Here is a 27,743-nt window from a genome sequence, read left to right as displayed (position 1 = left end):
TAAGACTTCCGGTAATTACTTTCAAAGTAAAAGACTGTGAAAAATATACACACACACACACACACACACACACACACACACACACACACACACACACACACACACACACGCACACGCACACGCACACGCACACGCACACGCACACGCACACACACACACACACACATTGATCGATATTTATAACATTACATATATGTAACATTAATATTTACAAAATCGTGTTGTGATAAAAGAGAGAGCAGATGGCCCCATTACTTTGAAAAATGGAAAAACAAATTCCCGGAAGTTCAATTTGGATTGTACCTAGCTTGTCACAACAATTACTAATCCGTGGAGGAGAGGAAGAACTGTCGTACCAGCACTGGATTCGATACCTATCGGAAACACGGAGCAATTGCTATTCTATTTTTTAAACCAAAGTATATAATTAGTCTCCCTTTTTTAGCAAAGACCATATCAGGTCGCATCTTGTGATATTGCCCTAAGTCATCTCTTCAACTTGTGTAACTGTGAACATCAACAACGTTAACGTTAGCTAGCATAGCCAGTATACAATCAATCGTCAAACCAACAAACTATATCATATGTTGGTCTCAGTATTCAATCCCAAGGTAAGAAGAAATCTGACTGTATTCTATATTTATAGTATTCATCCCTCTTACTTTGATTTTAAAGTTAACCACGTGTGTTATTCTGAAGGAAGTGGCAGCTATAATCAAAAATGTCAACTTGACATTGCCCTAGGATACTCCTATGAGCATCGTGCCAGTCAAAGCTCATAAGACATTATCATCCACATCAACATCGACTATGTGCGATCTATGATGTATCAGAATCGATGAAGACGATCGAGCCATTCTGCAGTGCATAATAGTTGTTTGTTTCCGTGGAACTCCTGGTTAAAGAAGAACGCTAGTATCGCATAATGCTTTCTCTGTAACTCTTCTCGATCACTTAATGAAAGACCTGAGTGAACCTAGTGATTCAACCCCTGCTAATCGAATTTAACTCGGTTTTTTTGTTTTTTTTAACTTTAGTGAGTAAGACAAGGGTACAGCCTTTTGGTCCATGGCAAGAGAGAACCAGAGTCCATGTCTATGTGAGGATTTGTGAAGTGCAATACGTTGGGGATTTGGTGTTAGAGAGAGAGAGCCATGTCCTCCGAAGAGGAGCCCCCGGACAACCTGGAACATCCCCGATTTTTTGTGGGCTGTGATGACGCCGAAGGAGAAGAGCTGATCGATCCTGGGAGAGTCATGGGGTACGACTGTCTCTACGAAGATGTTGAGGAAGAGGAGGAAGACGACGATGAGATGTATGACTCGGTAAGCATTCTCCAGCATGACCACTACCCATGTGGTGCTAACCCAATGTTAATCTGATTTGAATGACATGCTTTTTGAAAGTATTGGGTAAAAATAAAGGTTAAATTAATAAAACAATTGCCCTTGCAACATCAATAACAATCAAAACTCCCGCTTCGGCTTACATTGCATGGCATTTGGAGAGTGGGTTTCTGTGGAAACCATGTTAGAAGAGGCCCTATTGCATATAAACCTAAGCCCTGTTGGAGGTCATGTTAAGTAACCATGAGCATAACTGTTGATCATCATAACATAACGAAACATCATACATGTGGTTGAGCTTCTGCTGGTTTACGTAATGTGCCACTTGGGGTCCTCCTATAGGGGGGCATGATTACTGGCAATTTGGGTATTACTACATGAAAGTAAGTATAAAGCTCAGAAATATCATCCTGAACCTGAAATAACCTGCTGTATTATTACCCGGATTTAGACCTGAGCTGAGAAAATGGTGAGGTAAACAAGGCCTAGATCTGAGAGTTGCACACTATCTGTTTTAACAGTTTTACCTGTTTTTTTGTTTTTCTGTGAAATCTGTCATATTTGTTAGCCCAGTAGTATGTTTTGGTTCATGATTAAAGGACAGAATTGTCATCATCATCTCATCAATGTCTATAGTTTTCAAAGTGTGTGTTTATGTTGTATTACTATATAGTGGTGGTGGCCTACATTTGCCCTCTCCCCACTGTGCCAGATGGCTGCTCCGTCACTGACCGCAGTTGAATTGAATAGTGCTAAAGTCAATGAGAGAGTTTCGAGACACATTTTAAAACATAAATGAAATGGTGTAAATTGTGCACTTTGAATCTACCACAGCACAATTCCGCGGCAACTACGATGCCCTTAGTTCAGTAACAGTTGGACAGTTCCAATGACGGATGGAAGTGTGAACAGGGCTTGTCATTGACAGGCCAGAGATTAGAGTCTGTTGCTGTCACTCTGCCATTTCACAATGCAAGATTCCTCATTTATAAGGCAACATATCATGTAAAAACCTAAGTTCCAAGTCAGCTAAATCTGTGTTTTTCCCTAAGTCTTCAAGTTTTTCTATTGGCAGCTGATGTGCGTGGTGAAAGTATAACATATTTACTAAACAAAATGGTAAACCATTTATCTTTCTCAGTCTGGCTATGTTTGGAGGGGTAGGATTAATGTTGTCCTCTCTATTGGTCACACAATATCCAATAGTAAGTCTTGTTCCACCCTCCTGCTCTTATGTAACACTAGTCACAGTCTGTGCTCTTCTCAGATACAGTCCTTTGTGGTTTCCTCCTTGTTTACGCATGCTTATTTTCCCCCAGTAAATTGGCCTTCCAGACCAAGGTGTACAATTTTAAGTATAGTTAAATGGTTTAGTGGGGTGGGGGAGGCTTCATGAGGTGTATTTTAGTTTCATGTTTTTTATCAAATGTTTTTTTACTTCTAGATGAAAAGTTGCAAGCATTTTGTTGTAATATCCACATAAAAAACAAGGTGTATAATTTCCAAAGATACCATTGTCATTCAAATTCTTGAAAAAAACGGTGGTGGTTAAGAGGTTAAAGGAAACGGACAACCATGGCAACCATAGTTTGTTAAAGTTTGTTGATTTGTAATACATTAGCCAATGAGCCTATCTACTGGGCAGCACTTTAACTATTCTTAGTTATAATGGAATTTAGAGGATCACCATCTCAGTGACTCAGTAGACATCTTTGTCCTTCTAATGGACAACTAGGATAAATCAGTAGCTCCTGTATCAGAGTAGTTTGTCAGGCAGACAATGACAAATGGCAGGATGTTGATATTTTGCTGTCAACAACAAGGCACAAAGTAATTACAAGTTATTGTATATTAGAATACAGAACACATTACTCATGCCATTATAATGCCAATGCTCTTTCTTTTGTGTAAGTAAGAATATTTTTTCACTATGCCTACATTTACCTGATATTTTTTTATCAATTTATTTAATTTTAATCAAACCTTTTTTGTTGTCTTCTTTCAGCCACCAGAGAGGCAGATAGTCGTCGGCATTTGTGCAATGTCGAAAAAGTCCAAATCCAAACCGATGAAGGAGATCCTGGAGCGTTTGTGTCTCTTTAAGTACATCACCGTGGTAACTCTGGAGGAAGATGTCATCCTCAACGAACCGGTCGAAGACTGGCCCCACTGTGACTGTCTCATCTCCTTCCACTCCAAAGGTAAGGACCCTTGTTTGTGCATCAAGATCAGATCTCCCTTTGTTAGTGAATACGCGGTGGCAACACAAACTGAACATGCAGTTATGATAAGTCCTAATGAACATGACGATTACTTGGCAGGTACCACCCGACGGTTAATGTTTTTACTGTTTTTGTGTCTTATTTGTTTGCAACATGCACTAAAGAATCAAGGAATCCTTAGCCAATTGGTCACGTGTTCTTTGTTATTACTGTTTGACTACACACCTAACACACAGTTGAACACAAAGCCTCAACAATAAAATACATTATTGATCCCACTAGGCTTTCCTTTGGACAAGGCTGTGGCTTATGAAAAACTAAGAAACCCGTTCATCATTAATGACCTGGACTTCCAGTACTCTATTCAAGACAGGTAAGTTTGTTTGGCACCTTCTCCAAATTACATATTGATGGTCTTGTTTTCTTTAGTTTATGCTAAGTTTCAATGATTTCTCTTGTTTCTTGATTACATGACATGTCTTATTTGTTGATCAACACCTTTTTCTTACAGGAGGGAAGTGTACCGAATACTGAAGGATGAAGGGATCCAGCTACCTCGCTTTGCTGTGCTCAACCGAGACCCTGCGAGACCAGAGGGTTAGTGGGGTAAAAAAACAGAAGTCATGGATCATAGTCATGCAGATGTGTTTAAATAAAGATTTGTGCAGAGTTTTTTTGCATTATCTTCGATAACAATATAATGAATACAGTCATATATAATTATAAGAAAATGTATAATAGTCCTTGCAAAGTACTTGAGTCATTGCCAATATTTTTGGCAATACCAAACTTATGGTCGCATCAAGCTAATGGAAGTATATTAGACATCAGCGTTCTGTCTGGCAAATTCAGAATTCATCCTGAATTATCCATTATATGGTCAATGCACAAAAAGGCAAAAAATGACTACATAACCGGCATACTGTTTAGGGAAGCCTGTGGTAAGCTAGAGCACTAATGACTGTGATTGCCTCTTTCTCAGAATGTAACCTGGTGGAAGGGGAGGATCATGTTGAAGTGAACGGGGAAGTCTTTCAGAAACCCTTTGTGGAGAAGCCAGTCAGCGCTGAGGACCACAACGTCTACATTTACTACCCCACCTCGGCCGGGGGCGGCAGCCAGCGCCTCTTCAGAAAGGTACACAAGATCCGCCGTGTGCCAGATCAGTGGCGTTTCCGTCTTCATTGGTGATCCGTTTTGCTACATGTCACAGTATCAAAGTACATGTGAAGCCTGTCTCTGAGAACGGTAAATATACATGATGATGTTTAGCTTTACAGTATTCAATATTTATACATGGGCTAAAAGTACAAGGTATATTGCATGCATGCTAAGGGCTTTAATGATTTTAGATATTTCAGTTAAGGGGTGTGGAATCAATCTAAGAAAATGCAAAATGATGGTGATGCATTTGGGACAATATGCTTGATTTTTGTTTAATTACATTCAATATTTTCCCATTTAGATTGGCAGCAGAAGCAGCGTTTACTCACCGGAGAGCAATGTTAGGAAAACAGGCTCCTATATTTATGAGGAGTTTATGCCAACAGATGGCACTGATGTCAAGGTGAGTCTCTGTATTCAGTTTTGTTTTTTCCTGATACTGAGATTTCTGAGAAGTCTGACCATATGTGTTAATGCCCGTGTGTGTTTTTAGGTGTACACAGTGGGGCCTGACTATGCCCATGCTGAAGCAAGGAAGTCTCCAGCCCTTGATGGCAAAGTGGAGAGGGACAGTGAGGGCAAGGAGGTGCGGTACCCGGTCATCCTCAATGCCAGAGAGAAGCTTATTGCTTGGAAAGTGTGTCTGGCTTTCAAGGTAAATCTGTTTGGAAAAATACCTGTAACCATAAAGGTCAGTGTGGGAATTGTAGCTTGTAGCCCTGGAAAAGGATTTGTAAAGGTGTGTTCACACCACGAGCGAAGCAAATTGTTGGCGCGGTGCGAATACATACAAAGTCAATGCAAAGACACGAATTGATGGAAATTCTTCAGTGGCTCGAATCGTGCAGCGCGAACGACGCTGTTCACTCCTCACAAGCCTTCTAGCCTTCTAGAGCCAAAGGTCAGCTGGTTGATTAAAACCCACAGTCTTAGCTCTCCATCTGACTGGAGGCACTCTGCATGGGTTTTGCCTTTGCAGAGAGCAGACAAGGTTGCTGAAAATGTGCATGCCTAACAGGCATGTAAATAGCTATGATGGTAACATTTCCTGGGGGCACATCTCTGTTTATACTGGGGGGACGTGTGGTCTGTGTCACCATGGTCACTGAACCTTTGTTAGGGCAGGTACTGTACCTGTTCTTGTGCATAAATCGATATCCACGTGCATGAACTGTTGATTTTGTTAGTTGATTTTAAATGCAATCAATATTGTCCTCTTCTCAATGACTTTCCACTGAATAATACACATGGCCTTGACTTGTTGGTTGTTGTTCATATTTGTATTTTCCTTTTGTTTATTCTACACAGCAAACTGTCTGTGGTTTTGATTTACTGCGTGCCAATGGACATTCGTATGTCTGTGACGTCAACGGGTTTAGTTTTGTGAAGAACTCGATGAAGTACTATGATGACTGTGCAAAAATCCTCGGGTAAGAGTCTTTCCTTTATTCTTTTGTTGTATTGGAATTCATTGATTGATCATCAAGATTGGATTTTGAGAGTAATTTCATGTGTTACAAAAACAACTTTCATCAAACCCTTTTCATGGCATTTGAAAATAGTTTGATTCTAATATAAATGGGTGGCCTTGTTTGCAGTAATATCATCATGAGGGAGCTTGCTCCACAGTTCCAGATTCCCTGGTCCATTCCACTGGAGGCTGAAGACATTCCTATTGTCCCAACTACTTCTGGTACCATGTATGTAGCTTATGAACGATCCCTTCATGGCTTAGTGTGTTACTGGCTTTCAAACAATGTTTAAATGATTGCTTTCCTACTAAAATCCAACTTAGGATGGAGTTGCGTTGTGTCATTGCGGTCATTCGCCACGGGGACCGAACTCCAAAGCAGAAAATGAAGATGGAGGTTCGCCACCAAAGGTACTCTGCATGAACACCTTAGCTATAAGCACTGCACTTCAAAACACAAGTTAATAACTTCTACCAGATGCTATGTATCTGTAATAGTGTTTTGTTGTTTCTCTTGTTAAGGTTTTTTGATCTCTTTGAGAAATGTGATGGGTACAAAACTGGAAAGCTAAAACTGAAAAAGCCTAAACAACTTCAGGTGGGTGTGACGATTCTCATGAGTCTTATGTTTATGTTTATGATTACTATGTTGGCTGATAATTTGTACTTCATACATCTGCAGGAAGTGCTGGATATTGCTAGACAATTATTGGTTGAACTCGGGCTAAAAACAGACTGTGAAATTGAAGAATCGAAAGCAAAACTGGAACAACTGAAGACAGTCCTTGAAATGTAAGCATGTTGTTTAAAGACATTGAAGGGCCCCTGTTTTACCACCAGGTGAGAGTCGGATTAGCCATTACGAGACATTTCAAAATTGGACGTCACAGGTGCGCGTATTCACCTAGAGTTATGATGGATAGATAAGCCTACCAGTTGGTACAGTCCACTGGGTAGGCTGGGAGACTGATCTATTCAGCATGCATCTGGGTGGACACTCCCACTTGTGATGTCACTAGTTCACTGTTCAGGGCAGATTTTGATATGGCATAATCACACTCACACTTGGTGGTAAAATATAGGCCCTTTTTAATAATATAGCATTTTTTAATTCAAATGTTTTAGTAATTATTCCACACATCCATTTCATGTTGCTTCAGGTATGGCCATTTTTCTGGCATCAATCGCAAAGTTCAGATGACATACCTTCCCCATGGTTGCCCAAAAGCCTCTAGCGAGGAGGAAGGTAATTGATTCAAAGTAATTATTATATCTGAAAGTTTTTTAAAATAATTTTTATACACTGCGTTCGTTGCATTGAACTTGGCTTGTGCGTTATCCCTCAGATGTACGGAGGAACGACCCCTCTCTGCTGCTGGTGCTGAAGTGGGGAGGGGAGCTGACCCCGGCAGGGAGAGTACAGGCTGAGGAACTGGGCCGGGCGTTCCGCTGCATGTACCCTGGAGGACAAGGTAGGCGGCCATCTATAGGAGAAAGCCACCCTTTTAAACACCCTGCTGACGTCTGGTAGACACTCTGTTCTGTCATTTATTGCTGGGGCTATATTTTGCTGTTCAGGCTTTCACTATTTTAATTCACAACACGATTTGGGGGGCGTAGCCAGAACGTTTGATCGATCGGCTAATAACCCATTTGGGTTATCGGCTGATAACCCAAAACGACCTGTAATGATTAATGTTTAGCGTTAAACCTATAGACAATTTGAGTTAATTTAATAAATATCACTTCTTTATTACCCACTACATACCTTCTTCATCGTCATCTACCATACGTTGTTTTAGGTTTTGTTGGTCTGTGAAGAGCTTTGACCACAACAGCTTCCACACATATTGTTGTTATTCTTCGTTAACAATGCCTTCAACAACCTTTTGTCAGGTGATTACGCAGGGTTCCCAGGCTGCGGTCTTCTGCGCCTCCACAGCACCTACCGCCATGACCTGAAGATATACGCTTCGGACGAGGGCAGAGTGCAAATGACTGCTGCTGCTTTTGCTAAGGTCTGTCCTCAGTTCCTCTCGAGGCATTCTATTTGTTTTTATTTTTCATTACAAAAAATGCGTAAATGTATTTGAAAATATACATTTACACAATGAAATCTTCTGTAGATATGGTGGAAGTTGTAATGACAGAACAGAACAGAGGGAGCAAGGTTTTGAAAATAAACAACCATAAAAAAGTAGCGTCCCTCTTGGCTCCCTCCCTCCCAACATCTCTCCGCCATTGTGGTGTGTCGAGTTCATGCTCCTGTGATTGACAGGCACGATGGATTCCCTAAACCAATCAGGGAGATGATGCCCTGATTTGTCAGAAATGAGCCGAGAGCTGTCTAAAATCGATGTTGTATCATGCAGAGGCAGGCAGGGTAAACTAGAAACAGATATTCTCACAGCACATTCCACTCACCAATAACTGATGGAGGGCTATGGCAATTCTAATAAATTACACTCGAATGATGGCTCTTAAATCTTACCTAGGGCCATCATGCATACTGTAAATCTACAAATACTAACTGTGTGTCTTTGTCCATGTGGCCTATAGGGTCTGCTGGCCCTGGAGGGGGAACTCACACCCATCTTGGTGCAAATGGTGAAGAGTGCCAACATGAACGGCCTGCTGGACAGTGACAGCGACTCCCTCAACAGCTGCCAGCAGAAGGTCAAGGCCAGGCTCCATGACATCCTGCAGAGGGACAGAACCCTAACCCCCGAGGACTATGAGAAGGTATTGAGATATTTAGCTCTCATTTGTGGATGCATGAAACATTTCTCTTTAAATCTACGTGACAAGTGCAGGGATGACAAATCCTGATGAAACCACAATCCAATTCTACGTTGTGTGGACGAGACAATCGTGTTTTCCGACCAGTCGGAAGCAGGTAACATCGTTTCATTAAAGTGTGTGGAGGAGGTATCGCCACAGTCATGCACACATTGGTCTGATTTACTACACTGTCTAATGGCAGCGTTTCTATTTCTAGCTGGCTCCAACCAATGGTGCATCCCTGGTGAAATCGATGGAGATGATCGAGAACCCGGTGAAAACCTGTGACAAGGTGTACTCCCTCATTCAGAACCTAACGCAGCAGATCAGACAACGGATGGAGGACCCCAAGTCAGCTGGTACATCTCAATTAAACAAAGAAATGTATTCCTTTTCTATGCTATGTATATTCATCCTCTAAAAGTCCAATTGATGGGTCTAATGGGTGATTGAGTAGCATTGTCTTTTTCTGTTTTCTGTTTTATTTATTTTTGCAGTTGGTAGTGGTGCTTACATTGAAACATCAAGAGCATTCAGTTAATACTTGGACGCGGGATCACTGAATGTTTCGTTTCCCTAAACCTGTTTCGGTGTTGTTTCTTCCCAAGACATCCAGTTGTACCACAGCGAGACGCTGGAGCTGATGTTGCGCCGTTGGTCCAAACTGGAGAAGGACTTCAAAATGAAGAACGGACGTTACAACATCAGCAAGATCCCGGACATCTACGACTGCATCAAGTACGACGTGCAGCACAACAGCTCCCTCAAGCTAGATCACATGATGGAGATCTACCACCGCTCCAAGGCCTTGGCCGACATCGTCATCCCACAGGTAGGAAGCGCTGGAGGGCATTTTCTGGCATTTTCTCCTTGAGATCTGGGAATTAGCCGATTTTATAGATGGATTTACATTTATTTTGAGAATTTCGAGTAGCAAAAATTAGGGCTGTACGGTATGGACTAAAATTGATATCACGGTATGATTTGAGGCATAGACAGTACGGTATTATATCACGGTATGTTAATTTTATATTCTTATTTCTATATAAATGCTTCTGAAGGGGTAAAATACTGGTTAGGCAGCTATTATTGTATTTTTGTATTACTAGGAAATATTTCACATAGTAGGCCTACAGAAGTATTTTAACAACATTTATTGGGCAAAACTGCAAAAAATGCTAAATCTTTTCTTTTTTTTTAAGTTACTTCCAGTATAGATAGTATGGATTTCTTTCTCCACTTGGTCGCGGACCTTGCCGTATAGTTTTGGCATCTCAATTTGGCTGAAGTGTGTGCGGGCAGGTAACGCGTACCTGGGATCAAGTGTTTTGACCATCTCTTTAAAGCCCTTTCTATCGACATTTTGAAAGGGAATGTCCTTACACAGGTACACAGTGACGCCGTTTGTTATCTCGTTCCACCGCTGGCTTTTTTTGTTGTAAGGACTGGCTTTGGGAAATGCCTGCGGAAGCGATGTCTGAGATGCAGAGACAGCTTCACGCTACCAGCGTCTGTCTCGTATGGTGTGGAATGAGAGCTTGGGACTATTGCACAGGCTGCGTGCCTGTGTGCTTGTGCGCTTGCGCAATAGCATACTGCCTGAGAAGGCAGTATCGCTGTCAAATCGGTCCCTGGGAAAAGTAACGTTGCGCCGAATTGAAAAAGGAACTACGTTTCGTTACCATATTTTCAGTAGTTTCGCGTAACTTTACTTTTCACATGAAAAAGAAGTTACGTTACTGTATTTACGTTACTTACTTTGTAACACATTACACACAACACTGTCTACCGGTCAGACCGGTCTCACGGTATGGTCAAAATCCATACCGTAGCGCAAATTCACACCGGTGTACTTTCTATACCGTTTATACCGTACACCCCCAGCAAAAATACATTCTTTCTTATTGAGGAAGGAAATGTGGGATGAGGACCACAACCTACAATGAAACCATTCCCTGAGAATTTTATTTTAACCTTTATTTATACAATATATATATAACTCTACATCAGACGTATACATGCTCCCTGGTGTAAATGCTAATGGAATTGTTCTGAATTTCTTCTAGGAATATGGCATTACCGAGGAGGAAAAGCTGGATATCGCTAAAGGTTATTGCACACCTCTTATTCGCAAGATCAAGTCGGATCTCCAGAGGACACAAGACGACGACACCGTGAACAAGCTGCATCCTGAGTAAGAACAAGTATTCAATCATAGTTTCCCTAAACTAGTGAAAGAAAATAATTTCTTGGAGACTGGAGCCATACAACTTTCACACAGTCACAAAGAATATCAATCAAGTGATGATGGGCACTCATTTTTGCCTCATTTATATTTGGTTACATGTTAATCACATGGATATCTGAAAATATTAACATGTTATTGTTCTATGTTGTATGCCCATGGTAAAACTCAAAATGAAAAATATTTGTGTTGAAAAGGCTTTAATGTACATATTGAAAATAGTGCTCAATATAATAGTTATAATTATTGTATATAATTGAGGGTGGTCTGTTTCAGGTATTCTCGTGGTGTGATGTCCCCAGAGAGACATGTCAGGACCAGGCTGTATTTCACCAGTGAAAGCCATGTTCATTCACTGCTGTCCATTCTGCACTATGGACCCCTTTGTGACGTAAGCCTCAGTTAGTGCATCAGTACAACTTTTTCTCTCTCTCTCTATCTCATGTCATATGATCCATCTAGCCATCCAATAGCTTGCAATTACTTAATTTGGAAAGAGATACAAAAATTTCTCTTTGGCAAACTGATGCTTTTTTTATCCGTCTAAGAGCTTTATTAATTTGTACTATTTTTGGGGAATTATAGCTAGCACAAATGATGTCACAGGCTGGTTTTATTGCGAAAATAGCTTTTTTATGATCCCACAGACGCACAAACGAGTACCTAAGTGTCCAGCTACAATAAAAATGTAATAGTTTTGCAACGGAAATTGTAACTACCACACACACATGGCTATTTATCAAAACTGCTGTAAGATAACTGTGTCCTTTAAGATATAGATGATATAGTGACATTGTTGCTAGGCATCCCAAGAGGTTGTGATTTTGTTCAAAATTACATTGTTGCATTTGAGTGGTCAAAAATAATTGTCTATCGATCCGGAAACTTTATTTTACTGTTCGTCTGTGTGTGTGTGTGTGTGTGTGTGTGTGTGTGTGTGTGTGTGTGTGTGTGTGTGTGTGTGTGTGTGTGTGTGTGTGTGTGTGTGTGTGTGTGTGTGTGTGTGTGTGTGTGTGTGTGTGTGTGTGTGTGTGGAAGGCGGTTATATAGATGCAATTCAACTTTCCAATTTGGCATGTTTTGCATTTTTCTCTACAGGAGGCGAAGGATGATCAGTGGAAAACGGCCATGGATTATCTAAAAGTCGTTAGCGAGCTGAACTACATGACCCAGATTGTAATCATGCTTTATGAGGATCCCAACAAGGTACTGCATCATCTGATATTGATTGGATTATGTTTAATTATTCTGGCTCAAAGGGCTGACACCTCATTGTTTCCCTTTGGTTTATTATAATTGTAGGATTACTGTTATTCAGGTACTTCTGTTTTTTGTATTTTGTATTAGATTATTTTTCCATCATTCCAACATTTCCTATCCAATTCTGCACTATTCTCCCACATGTCTGAACTACTATTCACAGTACAATGCAAAGCTCACAAGGAGTGTGTGTGTATTATTGTTGTGACAAGCTATGTCAAGTAATGTGGCCTGTATAATTTTTTTTATAATTATACTTTTTTTTTAAATTGTTTTGTTCTCTTCTTTCACCTTCATGAACACGCAATTTTGAAATGTTATAATTAATGTTTTGTGTGTTATTTTATATATATATATAGATATAGATATAGATAGATGGATAGAAACGGCAGCCTATAGAGTGGAAAGCAATTGTGGCCTAACCAAAACATATCTTTTGAATTCTATATGGAAATTAAATAACATATTGCAGCCTGAGGCTCCATTCCATTGTGAATGAATGAAGTGAGTAACTCTGACTCCCTGTTGACTACAGGACCCCTCTTCTGAGGAGCGGTTCCACGTGGAGCTCCACTTCAGCCCCGGGGCTAAAGGCTGTGAGGAGGACAAGAACCTTCCCGCTGGCTTTGGCTACAGGCCGGCATCTCGTGAGGTAAACAGCTATTTTTACCTTGCTGTATGTTTCCTCTGTGAAGCGCTTTGAGTGCGAGAAAAGCGCTATACAAATCCAAATTATTTCTTCTTATTATTTTTTTAGGGACATTGTTCTGCCGATACAATATCCGATGATTATCTTCTTTTCAAAACGTGTATTCATATTTTAACCATAATGTCTGCAAAACTGCGGGTAGGAATGGCAAAACAATTTTTATAGTCTAGCGAATGAGCGTTTGCGGGCAAGGGGGATTATGATGAGTGGATGAGCATTCTGTAAGACATCCATGTTTTGGAGACGTTTGTTTTTGAGGTTGTTTCCCTGTTCCTCCTCTTTTGGAGAGAGTTGGTATCCAAAACCTTATCAAAACCCACCTGTATTCACGTCCCACAGTGCAAGTAAGTGTTGGCTTGTGGTGCCGACTGCTGTCGATATGAATGAACCCTACACATTGTGTACACTTATTCAATCAAATGTTAACTCTTGATAAATAAAAAAAAATATGATTTTTTTTGGCATTTTTATGCTTTATTATAGAGTGAGATAGAGAGGAAGGTATGGGAGATAGTGGGGAGGACATGCAGCAAAGGACCACGGGCAGGATTCGAACCCGGGTCGCTGCGTTCAGGACTGAGCCTTTATGGTACGCGCTCTAACCGGTGAGCCACCGGGGCCCCCCACTCTTCGATTGTATATATTTGTTCTCCCCACCAGAACGAGGGCCCGAAGAAAAAAGCCCAGGCTACCGACAGTGATGAGGAGGCCGGTGCTGCCAAGCGTGACGAGCCAGACCGGGCTCCGGTGAACTTTAGACCCCTGGTGTCGGACCCCATCTACATCCACAGGAAGTCCACCATGCCCCGGGCCAAAAAGATTGGCTCTGTGGAAGTAAGTGGCGCTAGTGACCGAATTCATCTTCAGTTTGACTTGATCGATGTTGAAAAGCAAACGGTAGTCGAGTTGACGTTGGTGTTTACCAAGTACGACATCATCCATCTATCCATCTTTGGTTTTATTTAACTTCTTACTAACTTTAGATTTTAGTCATTTAAGTCAATATATGTTAAGTGTTACGAAATTGATTGTTTGATTTAAAAGTGTATGGCTTTCTAGTGTACTTTTTCTGTTTTCAAATAAGCTTTTGGAACACGCACGCACAAACATACACAAAAAATCATTTAAAGGATAAGAAATAACCTTTGTTCATATTTGCTGCGTTGGTATTTCAGAATTGGGGGCGTCTATGGTTACTTTTATGTGCTTTATTGCTTGTTGACTGTTTATCTAAAGCTCTAAAGTTTGACTCATTGCCATTATTATACACTACCACACACAACTATGTGTGTCAACAATGTTTATGTGCATAGTTATAGTATGTAGTGTAAGATTTTACTAGCCTTCCTTTTATGGAACTGTTTCTCACTACCATTCATATTGCAAATGTGTGGAATAACTCCTGGAAAAATTAACCTTTTTAAAGGTGGTAATCCTTCCTCTGAAAAAGGGTGTTTTATAAGTTCATGACAAAAAATGTTTTGTACAATGTACTAATGATGTACATGACCAAACTAAACTTTTTTGGACCTGCTGCAACTCAAAGCCAATATGTATAACAGTGTAAGGCCCCATAGGGAGAGATGGCAGGGTTGTTTTGTAAATGCAAATTGTTAAATGTGCTTCTTGTACATCTTCATCATTGTGTTCATTGTAGAATTTCTCCTCTAAATCGGGTAGGAGCACTTTACTGAACTTTCTGAACTAATGTGGTGAAAACCGATTCAATTGTGAATGCTCATGGCCAACTACTAGGATTGATCGATTTTTTCATGTTCATGTATGTGGCGTGTTTTATCCTGTTATATGGCATGACTGTGTGCTTTGTTTTGACCCCTCTCTCACTTCCAGGAAGAGAGTCCACTGAGTGTCTCTAGCCCAGACTCTATTGGTACCTGGCTTCATTACACCTGTGGTGTTGGTACTGGGCGTCGAAGACGCAGATCAGGGGACCAAATAACCTCTTCCCCTGTCTCCCCCAAATCACTGGCTTTCACATCCAGTATTTTTGGCTCATGGCAACAGGTTTTTACACCCTTTAACTCATTACCATCACACAAAAGAAAATCAAAGCCGACTCCTCTTTCACACGTCTGTGCTTAAGGGGATTGAAGCTGTCTCAAGGACTTCTAATCAGCAGATCAATGTAAAGGTGCTGCCATATTTTGCTTGCACACGACATGCTGTGCAGGTCAAACATGGCATCATGCAGGCGAAACGCACAGGTTTCATTTTATTTCACGGCAGCTTGGTTGACGAAACAACGCGGTTGCCTTAAGGCACAAATCACTTAAGCAGTACAGGGCTCTCTCCCTGGATTAACTTACATTCTTGGATACTAAAGATATTATGATATTATTATTATGAATTACTCGCCATGGACTTTGATTCATTTATGCATTTGATGCTCATCCCCAGTTTTTGTTAGCTTCTCATCATTGTTGCTTAGTTACTCTTTACTTTATATTCTGTTTGTAAAAACATGGTCATTTTAAAGTTGAAGGCTAGCAACCAGCTCTTCTTTGGTGTCCAAAAATACATTAAATTAACTCTTATATCAAAAATAATAAAGAATAGATTTTCCAATCTTCGTTTTCCCATGTAAACATATGAAAACGGTTTATTTTCAAATCCTCATGTTTTAACTTGGTTATACTCTCATCTTCTAAAGTTTTATTTAGATGTGTTTGAGAAAAGGATTATAGTCAAACTAATCTTTATATATTGGTTTTATTAATACCAAGAAAACAATGGACAAACCCTTCAGCGAAAGTAAAGCATGGTTGCTTTTGATGATTGAATATTTCAGCAGTGAAAAACTATTTACAGCAGCCACCAATTTTTAATCCTCCCCGAGTCATCCATTTACTTTATTTTCCTTCTCTGTCCTTCCTACATCTTATATCCTAGATCATAGCATATTAGAAACCAGTCTAATTGGTTTGCAGTCATCTTTGCTTATAATTAACATAGTTCTTTATATTCATCTGCTGAAACTAAATTAGTTGTCCCTTGTGACAGTTTTGTTCACTGGCAACCTGATGTAGTTTTCTGTGCTGCATTAAGGTACCATAAACAACATGTCTGTTTTAATCCTTAAAAATAATTTTGGGTCTTTCTGTATTGTGCATTGGTTCTTTTTGAGACCTTTCGTTCAACTTTTTTTAAATATATATCATTTTTTTAAATATATAACGTATATTAATATAGTTGTGTATATACAACTTTGTGTAGAAATGTAAGTGTTTGGCATGTCTATAAGGTCCAATATTTAATGTTGCTGATCTAAATTTGGCCTTAACAAATATTTCTTCTTCATTCTCTGTTTATACCTATAATCCTGATGCATGCACGGCCGTCTGCCCCCTTTTGCTCATGAAAATTAACATTAACACCACCAATCTGTATAACTTACCTTTTTAACTTTAATTGGTAACCGCCTATATTTTTTACTGAAGCAGTCGTGGTCAGGGGACGACTTAGTGACTTATTGGTGCTTCTTTCATTGTGACGCCTTCTGGTCGATGTTCTGTGTGGTGGAAGGGTAGCAGTTCTGTTGAAACAAATGGTTTCGGAACAAAAACACCCATTCCCCTTAAACTATGTTTTTATCATGTGCACTGTATCTAGAGGGTAGCTGTTTTAGTCTGAACATTGAATTAACATTGACATAATATTCAACCAAAGACATCATCAACATCATTGGATGGTTGTAAATAATAGATATAATCTGTAATGATTAAAACTTGCTGAACTTGCTCTCTGGTTGGCAGGGAGGATAAACCTTAAGTTAGGTCATTCTGTGTGTTATAACCTGTGTTACATGATTTTATTATTTTTCTGGTTTTATTTATTTCTCTTCATTCCACTATTTCCACAAAATTTGCTGTATTAACAGTGTTCTTATTTGTACTATGACTGATACAGATAATGCTGTTGATCCTATTGGTTCTAACTTGCTAGTGAGTTAAACATTGGTCCCTGTCTGATGAATGAATGAACAGGGTACATACAGATACAGTATGTACTGGGTGTTAACCTCCACTCATGGAGGATCTTGGGACTCCTTGGCTCATTAAAACAATGAGAACTAAAATTGAATTAAGAAAATACCCCCAAACATTGGCCAGACAGCAGAAGGTGCAGATCAGAAGTCACTTTAATACCAAGATACTTTTTTTCATTATCACAGAATGACAACCCCCTAGGCAAATGTTAGTGTGTTAACCTTACTTATATGACGACATTCATGTCATGATCTAAATAAGCAGACTCAATAATGGAGGGGGGGGGGGGGACATATTTTCAAGGGAAATTAACTATAACTGGAATTTCCTATTTAGAATCCAGTAGGTTATGCACCACTCATGGAGGCAAGACATGAGAGTCAGGGCCAAGGGGCTGCCTTAGCCCTTCAGGTAAGTGCTTTGATGTGTAACATTTAGCTGGTTGTTTCTCCCCCGGTGTCGCCTTCAGACATTAAACATTCCGCTAGCTCATGACCTTAGAATTCCTTTAGTCAATTAGGATCACTGTGGAGTTCTGTGGAGTATCATTTCCCCCGTTTCCCATCCGTGTGTGTAGCCTGACTGCAGAAGTAGTATCTGTTTGCTAGTGTTGTGGCTGATGGGTGTTAAAGGAGGTCCCTCGACTTAGTTATCTATAAACGTGTTCAAGCCAAGTTTTGGACATAAAATTTGTATTGTGATGGAGTAGATGCCAGCCAACTAATTCACAGCACTATGGCAAGTCGTGAGCCTTTAATTTGATTGGTAGAAAACATTGTGACATAAGTCTATGGGTGTTATTTTTAAGAAGGTGCAAGGATAATACTCAAATGGGTCATTCTCGACTTCAAAAAGAGGACCAGAGCTCAAATGAGAAGCAAGTCAGACGCATAATCCCTTGTTGTTGTTTTTCCCTATAGGAGTCCTTTTCTCTCACCCATTCTCATGCCTGCAGTGCCATACATGTTTTATGAGGATACAGTTGCATGTCCTGACTCCTCCCACCCCCCCCGCCCCTTTTCCCTCATTATTTTTCACTAACTAACTTTCATCCAGAACATTCATGTTAATATTTTCCATGTTTTACTTTTGTAAACGACTTTTGGTTATTACTTTTGGTTTTATAGGTCTGACAAGTTCTTGTACGCTCTTCTTGACAGATCCTGACAGAAAGTGGCCATCTCCAAAGACCTGGCAGACTTCACTCAGAAGTCAAGCTCACTACTGGAATCGGTAAGTATTCAATGGATTCCGTAGTTTAACTGTATTCTTAAAGTAGTTAGGAAAAGTTTAGAGTGCGATTTTGTGTGATTTTTGTTTCATGTTTCTTATTATTTGCTATGTGATGAATGTTCTAAATACACGTTTTGTCTTTGCATCAAATACTTTCCTAATCTGAAACTGAATGATCTCTTACTAAGCAAGATTTTTGCCACACAACTAAAGGCGATGAACGAATCTGAGTTATTCTAGTGTTGTCTTCGGACCTAAATTCTTCCTAAAAGACCTATAAGTCTTGCCATTAGATCATATAAATACACTTCATGTAGTGAATTCTCTTTAATTTAACATTTTTGATTAATTTCATGTTAAGTGATCACATTATTAAACCTTCCGTATTATCAGATGCGGAAGGGAAAAATATATAAACAATATTCCAAAAATTGCACAATTGCAATGTGGTCCTGAAGACAAAATGTACTTTTTAGTAAGAGTAGAAGTAATATTTATTTTCGTACTTGTGCTAGAATTATTTAATTGCCCACTGTATGACATCACTGTCAAATGCAAAGGAACTTGTAAGGCACGTTTGTGGCAAGAATCTCATGAAATGCATGATGCACGCATTCCAATAGTGTGGATTTGGCCCACAAGGTTGCTGTATGTATCTTCTCTAACTCTCATCAGGGGCTCATTGCGCTGGTCTCTTTAGCAACATGGTGCTCGGGGGCTCCTCAAGTGCACCAAACCTACAAGATTATGCTCGCGCGCACCGCAAAAAGCTGACCTCTTCTGGCTTCTTAGATGGTATGTGCAAACACGCACACATCTCTTGGAGGAAAAAAGATCAACAAATTATTTTCATGATCAAAACAATATCAATATTGCATAGATTGAAAATACATTTTGCTGTAATCTGCATCGTATTCCCCCTCATCGTCTCACAATTTGAGTCAGTTAATTTGGTCAAAGGATGTTTGTTATTTTGTTGTGTTTAGTAAGGCTTTTGGTTGTGGCCGTTATGCTTGGTTTATCAAAACTTCTGTTATGATTTTGGTCATGTTTTCTGAAACGGTTAATGGTCATCAGTGTTTTTCTCTTGTGTTTTCAAATAGCTGTATCAACTGTCCGGTTAAATGTAGTTTTGGGAGGGATCAAGTTATGGATTAGAAAACGCTTGTATGGTTGTGTAACATTTCAACTAGCTTTAGCCTAAAATTACCTGGATATATGTGTAGTCAATGCTCATCAATAGTGATCTAAAATGTTAACAAATAACATTATTGATCAATAGCAATAGAACATGTGATCAATTCACATTATTGATCATTGATCTGCTTTTTGGTCTTTATAAAGCCTGTGTTAAGCAGAATTTATTTGCGTGTACCTGACGTAACTTTAAGTTGTATAGAAATAAATCATACTGGCTGTATGTCTTCACTGCTCTCGCTGAAATCATAGGATCTATTGCAGCTTTTGAGCGATGCCTGTTGAGTCGTATCGTACTGGAACCATGCTCACACCTTGTGTTGCTTTTCCATTGTCACCTCACTGATACCTTACTGAAGTACCTGTGCTGCTACTTAGCTATTGGCTCTTAACCAGGTAGCAACCATGCTGTGTGAGTGGAGCTATCGATATTGCAGACCTTTGATTGGTTGGCCGGTGAAAGAATGGTACAACACCAGCCCACAAAATATTCAATATAGCAATCTCAGAAAAAGTATCTGGTTTGCTTACAATATGTTTTGTGGACCTTACTGCTGTCTTGAAATGCTTCCAGTTGTTGCAGAGAAGTACTTCAGCAATCATGATATTTTCTGCTCACAGAACGATGCTTTGACTTTAAATCGAACGGGTGCCATGACGGGGAGAGGAAAGCTTTAAGGGGGAATGAGTGCAGTTTTGTGTAGTTATTGGACAATGTAACATGAATAGACAGCCATTTGAAACATAAACAGTACATTCAAGAGACATAAAAAATTAAATGGAACCCTAAACAGGCATTCAACCGACTTGTTCAAGCAAACGCCAAGCTATAAACAAAATGCATTCAGGTAATCTAAACTAGCAGGTGTGATGGAAGAGTAGTATGATGATGCACCTTTTGAAAGCGGCCACTGTACATAGTTAAAAAATGCAACAATGCTGTCATCTGTTGTTGTGGCGTACATCACTCAATGGGGTTTGCTGTTTGGACCAAACCAAGAATTTGAGCGACAAGGCTCAACCAGCATTAACAGATTGATATGAAACCTAAAGGCCCCCAATTATACAACAAATTTAAATTGGAGTGTCAAATTGCTTTTGAATACGGTGATTTCTAAAGGGTACAATATACTAGGATATACTGGATTCTTCTTTCAATGAGTTTCCTACCATCTTGGTGTCATGGTAGTCTCTGCATGAGCAGTCCACTAATGCACACAGCCCCTCGCAATCTAAGCAAATCTTGCTCTGAACTGGTTTATCTTTAAATAAACAGAGCGGGATGCAATAGTCCATATTTTACAGATGTCAAATATTTACAGATACCAGATACTGACGTAATCCTTCAAGTGGTATATTTGACCACCCTACACACAATGTGGCGACACAATGGTCACTCAATGATCCTAGGTTTGAATCGTATCCGTCCCTTTTTCCTGTGCGAACATAGCATTTTCAAAGTTGTCCACATAAGTCCCTTGAACTCAAAATGATTGCAAAATAGGTCCAAGTTGAAAAACTCCAGAAGTTCTCCTTTAAGTACAGTATATCAGGGCAAGGCTATATGGCTAGTAATGAAAGTTCATATTGTGTAATATAAACCTCTCTGAGCACAGTTAGGTAATGGGATATGCTTGGGAATCGGTTAAAAAGAGTGGGAACCTTGGAATGATATTGCAATGGTTCAATTCTAAAATGTGGCATTACTTGATTTGTAGGACTTGATTTGATTAGCAACGAAACTTATATAAGAATGGACAATTATTCACCCAAAGGGGGCACTACAGTAACAATTGAAAATATTGAAACATCATATTTGGTTGAAACTTAACATATATCCTCAACAATTGTATCTGACATTAAGTATGTTGTTTCAGTTACATTTATGTTATTACAAGGATTCCAATAGCATTGAATTTAAAGACGCCTGTCCAATTCACTCAGTCGCTGAATTTGCAGGCATTGTGAGAGCATCAGTCCTGGTAAAGCCTTGTTTAGCTGCTGCAGTCTGCATTGGGCTTTTAAAGCCCTATGAATACCTTGTGGATGAGGCAGAATTGTATGAGTGTAATGAGGATTTGTTTCTGGTTTACAGCACTTAACTTGGATAAACTGTGTGGTTTGCTATCATGACTTTACAATACTTTGCCGTGGTACCAGTAGAATTTGCGGAAAATGTTAAACTTTTGTAATTGTCTATCAAAGGCTTTATTAGCAAATATGAAGTACATTTTTGAATGGGAAGAAACGGCTAGCTAGGTATAGATTTATACCACACGTCAAGACATCACCTTACCCAGTGATTCTTCCTAATGTTACTGAGTCCTCCTTTTTGGCTCCCTAGTAAATTTAGGTAATGGTTCATTAGATTTATTTGTCTTTTGTAGTTAACATGTGGTTGTGTTATGTTAAGGCTTGTGTTTGTTATTGCTTGAATTGTTATAGATATTGGTTTCATCTGCTTTGCTGCCAATCCCTGCCCTGTAGTGGTTAGATGTGGTGTGAATGCAAAGCTGCATTTAGTAGTAGTGATTAAAACTAAGGCCAGTTGGAGGTTATGCCCTTTTTGTGAACTTTGTGTCAATTTTAACAACTTTCCTCTGGCTGAAGTTACCTTAACAAAGCTCATTACTGCTTTCCCCTTTCTGCATGCCATTTAATACTGGATATTTTTTATTTGGCTTCTCGTTATTGTTTCTGGCTAGTCTTTGTACATTTCAGTTGCCTGTCTTTCTCTTTCTCAGAAGCAACGCGCAGTTCTGGCGTAAAAAGGTTTTCAATATCATTTGCGAGACACCCAACCAATGGTATGTTTTGCTTTTTGTTAAATAAGATGCATCTTTGTGTTACCCCTTTATTTATAATTGGCTTTACTTCTGCCGTGATCCCACTGAGTATCAATACACATTTTTGGCCTGTTGCATCTCTACGCCACTGGGACACAGTCAGCCTCTTGAATTCATGAATAGTAAGGCCTTTGTTTAAAGAGTCAAAGAGTGGCAGGCAAGACGATTGTGGGCTACGACAGCTGCTATTATTTTCTTAACAGAATTATTTTGGTTTTTAAAAGGACTGGTTTTTCTCTCTCGTATTGTATTCTGTAACTAGGTACGTTTAAATTAGTGGTGATGGTAAATGTAAGTTGAAAAAGCCTTTTCATTACGTTCTACTGATACAATGTTTGTTTGGAATTCTGGTTGATATTGTTTGTTATAAAAACATTTCAATTTATTGTTAGTGTGACAATTATATTTAAATATTGCATTATAACTTTCTATGGCATTTTTTATATCAGTTGTGGTTTCTAACATAACTACTTTTCATGAGTTTGTTAATTTTGAGATCTATTTTTGTTTTGTTTTGATCTGCTTATCTAAATGGGTCAGTCTTATCCAGTGTGTTCTGTGGTAAGTGTTTTTATCATGTTGCATTCATTTTTATCTAGTATTCTTCTTCTCGTTAGTATTATTAGTGTAAAGTTGTTAGTATTGCGTTTTTCATTTAAAACATCAATGGTGTCAATGATGTTAACATTACAGATGTTTAAAGGTATACTTTCTTTAAAATGATCAGCATCAGAATCCTTAGATCTTCACTACAAAAGGCATTGTTTTCTCTGAGGCCCATATTTCGCAACCCAAATTTGGGTTTTATAAAGGAATCTGATCTTAGTTTGGTATCTTATTGATGCACAGTTTGGCGTCACAGCCATATCACAGAAGCTGTCTATATTGCCAGAATGTGTCATTATTTTCAGTGAAATAAGTCGTTGAGCTTGTATATTTCGTAATCTGGGTATCAGTTTACCCTATTACTTAAACTGGTATACAGCGGCTTCGGAAAATGTTCGGACCCTTTCTCTTTTTGTACTCCTTAAATTATTTTTTAAATGGATAACAGTGTTTGAACCTCAATCAAGACACAACAAACCATAATCAGCACTATTTTAGACATTTTTGCGGATTTATTAAAAATCTCTAAAAGTGCTGTTCAAGTTGAGCTTGTCTTCCTCTGTATGAGGGCAGTTTAGATTTGGGACCGATCCTGGCACTTTCTGACTAATCAAGGCATCTCATACCTGATTGATTCAGGGAATGCATCTTGCCTGTCAATGACAGGGGCGTCAAATGCAAGAAACATGGGGGGAGGGGCTTTTTATTGGTCAGGTTTCAAAATCTTCTCTATGCTCTCTTGACAACACTCAAACCATCATACGCTTTGATTCAGTACTGTACCACAAGTACCACCTTCGCCTGCAATTACAGCTTTGAGTCTTCTTGGGTCAGTCAATACAAGACTTACACACATGGATTCGGGCAGTTTTTTCCATTGTTCCTGCAAGATCCTCTCCAACAGGATGAGGAGTGTCTAAACTGCCATCTTCAGGGCTGGTCTCCACTGGTCTATGATGGCTTTGGTGGGGCCACTCTAAGGTCCTTCACATGTCTGGTCTCGGCTGTATTAATTGGGTCGTTGGGCTGGAAGATGACCCTTGGCCCCCCAGGCAGATGTTGTGGGGACCCTGGTACAGGTTCTCTTTAAGGGCCCTTCTGTATTCGGCACCATTTATCTCTTTCAATGGACCAGAGAAGACATGCCTCATGCTGGCCTTTTGAGTGCTGTTTGGTGAACTTCTGGCAGGCTTCCACATGCCTTTCACTCAGAAGGGGCTTCCCTCTGTCATGGAGGCCAGATTGGCTGAGTGCTTCTGAGATGGTTCTCCTTCTGGCAGGTTTTCCCATCTCTGCAAAGAACTTTTGAAGCTGTTAGTGACCATTTGGTTCTTTATCAAGGCCCCACTTGCCAGGTAGCGGTTTGAGTTGGGCTGGATGGCTCATTCCTGGTGCCTGATCTTTAGGTTTTATACCCTTATATCAATTGATAGTGCCAGCAATTTATAGTGCCGCGGGTCTGAATACTTTCAGATTGAATGAATAAATCGGCAATTTGCAAATGAAATAATGGCTTTTATTGTTAGATTAATGACTAATAATAAAAAAATCTTTTAAAAAGTTATAAATTAAAATCAAAGAAGTGTGCAAAAAGGGAATGGGTCCGAATTCTTTCAGAAGATACTGTAAATGTTAAATGAGTACTGCGGTCAATCTTGTTTCATACTGTTGAGATAGTACAATAACGTCTGTTTGTTTATTTATGTGATGTAGTCTTCGTGTTTTTTAATTACATTTGTAGTTTTTTTTTCCTTATTGGTTGTCACAGCCTTTATTACTAATAGGGTGAAGTACCCTGCATTTGATATAAAGGGAATACTAACACAAAAGTAAATGTATATATATAAAATGTTGCACTTAAGTTAAAAAATCCATTAAATTTTAGGTGCTTGTTTAAAAACCTGAATTGGAGAGAATCACAAACCCCCAAAAATGTAAAAATGCAGAGTTTTGTCTTAATTATATCTGATAATGTAATCCTAAAACAAAAATTGCCTCTGATTGCCCCAAAAACGACTTTAAAACCAGAATTTAATCAAAAGCAAGTTTTGTTGATTTCCTTATGACTACACTAAGCCATGTTGGTGTCTCCCTCTAGGTTTTGAGCTATACTCCATGGTTCCATCCATATGTCCTTTGGAGACTCTGCACAATTCACTGTCACTCAAGCAAGTGGACGATTTCCTGGCCTCCATTGCCAAAAGCCATACCTCCGACTTTGATACCTCCACATCCACAGGTTTGAATCCTTTTGAAAAGAGGCTGGGTTTCTATGCTCCTGGTTTATGTTGTTTATTTATATAATGCGTTTTGTCTACAGTTGCAGGGAAGAAATTTTCTCTTAACACTTACACACCTGCAAAGGTCCTGCCCTGTCCTTTCACTGAGGGGAAAAAGATAGTGGAAAAGGTTGCCAGTGGTAACTAAGGCTTTTTATTATTATTCCATTCATACATAATTTGTGTCATCAGCATTTTATTTAGATTTAACTGAAATGTTCCATTTATTTGTTGCAGTATGTGGTCAGGGAATATCAGGGAAATCCTCCCACTGTAGTTCCCATGGTTCTTCAGAATCAGGAAATGCATCACAGGATCCCTCGGCTGTGTGTGGCCCAACTACCGAGGAGCAGCAGCAACAACAGCATTTGACCGGTTCCTCATCTCACGAGCAGGCCAGTAAAGACTTGTCGACGGAGAGCCTCCCCATGAGCACGGGACCAGGGATCAAAAACACTGTCAATCGTGACACACAAAGCCACAAAGTGCCAGGAGAATTGGAATCGTGTAAAGTGGCAACACAACCTGATCCCCAGGATTTGCGTGGGGCGCGTTCAAAGTACTGCGAAGGAGATGGTAACGCGTGTACAGCTTTACCTCAGAGGGCTTGTGTTGGTAGTAAAACGGTGCTAGACAAGACTTTACCACAGAACCCAAGCGATGACGCACATTCAGAGACTTCTTGTTCCACGATCACATCTGTAGGCAAAGAGGCGGAACCAGCTAGTGATCGGGAGGTTTAACATATCTTCAAATACAACTTTCAGAATATAAAAATGTTGTGTAATTCAACTTCATGCAAATTTTCCTGCTAATAAGAAGATTTACACCTAGTAATTTTGCCATGTTTTTTTTTTCTCTTTAAGAGTATTGATTCCTCCTATACACGATATTCCTTAGAATCCAGGTGGGAATGTATTGACACGTCAGTCAATCAATGTAAGTTCATATTTCAACGATATAAACAAAGTGATGCTGGCTAAAGCATTGCATTATATATTGCTGTATTTGTGTATATACATATATAAACATATATGATGTAGTATACTGTATATTATGTGTATGTTTACATATACATATTTGTGTATATGTATATACACATTTTAGAAATATTAAAATATCAAAATGGTACTCCGGAGATCTGGACAGTCCAGAAGAAAAGAGTACTTAAATAATTTGATTGTAAATCTTGCACGTGAATGTGGTTTGGATGTATATTAGAAATATGACATTTTTTCAAGCCAAATATCGATCCAAAGTACCCTTTTTTTTTACCAGGGATCTAAACATAGATGAATATACAGAATGTTTTTTAATTAAACATTTGCGTAGAAGTTAATTCCAAGCTAACATTTTACGTACATTAATTGTATAGGTTTTCCTTTTTTCTATGTGGGTTTCCCGGTTCTTTTGACATTTATTTTTCCTGAAGTGAGTTAATGGCTCATGTGCCAGAAATGCCAGAAAGCTAGAGCTTATAAATTGGATGTGTATGTATCAGCATCGCTGATGTAAAATGAGTTTAGATCAATGCGCACAAGATCAAGATTCAATATATTTTTGCTGTTTATCACTGCTACGGTGCCTCAAATCTAAAATTGTCCAATTTCTGTGGCTTGGTGCCAAAGGTTGATTGTGTGGGACCAATTTACCCCCGGCTGTGGACAATCCAATGCAAAATTAGAAAGGAAAGGGTATATTTCCTTTCAGACAATTATGGCTGCCTAAAATATCCAGTAATATCCAATCCCAGTATATTAGGACTAATGATGTCCAGAAATGTACCCATCTCTTATCCATAAACTTGTGCTACAGAAATCGCACATATACTCAGCATTCGTGTTGTAAATAATGATATACTACAATGTAGACCACATGAAAATAAATGCACAGCAATGTCTGATATTCATCATCCTCACTCATTGACCCTGAAATGTTAATGTACTTTTAGCACATACTAGTAAACGGACGGTCGAACCTCATGTCATCATTTAAGAGCTTGCAAATTGAATTGCTCGAAATCCTTTCCTCACATGAAATGCCTGAAATGCCTCCTCAGAAACATGGTCAGCTATTGTGAATGAAGTTTAATATTCTCACCTATGTTAGATTTTTCATACTTCCCTACAAACAAATGTACGGCGCCGCCGAAGTGACATGAAGAAAAAAAAAAATGAAAAAAATTTAAATACATACATGTATCTAGTTGTTTTGTGATGTTAGTTTGTCAATGTCTGTTTGCCTGTGGCAGAAGCAGCTCCGCTTTATAATGGATTGATCCCTGGGCAGTGGCCTATATAACCTTGATGGATACTCAAGTGAGGCTTTCATGGTGAGAAGGTTGATCAGAAGGGGTGTGCTTACTCTGTCAATCTAA

At 39.3% G+C, this 27,743-nt stretch overlaps 1 protein-coding gene across 7 annotated transcripts; it reads left to right on the top strand.

Moving 5' to 3' along the window:
* Positions 1 to 347: 347 nt before the first annotated feature.
* On the top strand, positions 348 to 27,275 carry ppip5k2 (diphosphoinositol pentakisphosphate kinase 2). 7 transcript variants are annotated; one of them, XM_084486215.1, is made up of 31 exons: positions 348 to 611; positions 1,038 to 1,325; positions 3,352 to 3,547; positions 3,851 to 3,941; positions 4,080 to 4,165; positions 4,551 to 4,705; positions 5,034 to 5,135; positions 5,226 to 5,387; positions 6,041 to 6,162; positions 6,331 to 6,432; positions 6,528 to 6,614; positions 6,726 to 6,801; positions 6,886 to 6,995; positions 7,364 to 7,449; positions 7,550 to 7,675; positions 8,100 to 8,221; positions 8,763 to 8,945; positions 9,202 to 9,343; positions 9,593 to 9,816; positions 11,051 to 11,178; positions 11,506 to 11,620; positions 12,328 to 12,435; positions 13,025 to 13,141; positions 13,859 to 14,032; positions 15,050 to 15,223; positions 18,366 to 18,438; positions 19,114 to 19,233; positions 22,380 to 22,442; positions 25,186 to 25,326; positions 25,408 to 25,506; positions 25,604 to 27,275. In XM_084486215.1, exons 2-31 carry the CDS (start codon positions 1,155 to 1,157, stop codon positions 26,107 to 26,109), a joined length of 4,161 nt encoding a protein of 1,386 aa, XP_084342341.1. In that variant the 5' UTR covers positions 348 to 611; positions 1,038 to 1,154; the 3' UTR covers positions 26,110 to 27,275. The 7 variants fall into 7 exon arrangements, with proteins under 7 accessions (XP_084342341.1, XP_084342335.1, XP_084342338.1 ...); XM_084486209.1 differs by lacking the exon at positions 22,380 to 22,442; XM_084486212.1 differs by lacking the exons at positions 15,050 to 15,223; positions 19,114 to 19,233.
* The last annotated feature ends 468 nt before the right edge of the window (positions 27,276 to 27,743 follow it).

The sequence above is a fragment of the Micromesistius poutassou genome, assembly GCF_964030765.1.
Source record: "Micromesistius poutassou genome assembly, chromosome: 22".
NCBI classification, from domain to species: domain Eukaryota; kingdom Metazoa; phylum Chordata; class Actinopteri; order Gadiformes; family Gadidae; genus Micromesistius; species Micromesistius poutassou.
The sequence above is the reverse complement of the archived record's forward strand: the minus strand, read 5'-3'. Positions and strand labels throughout refer to the sequence as shown.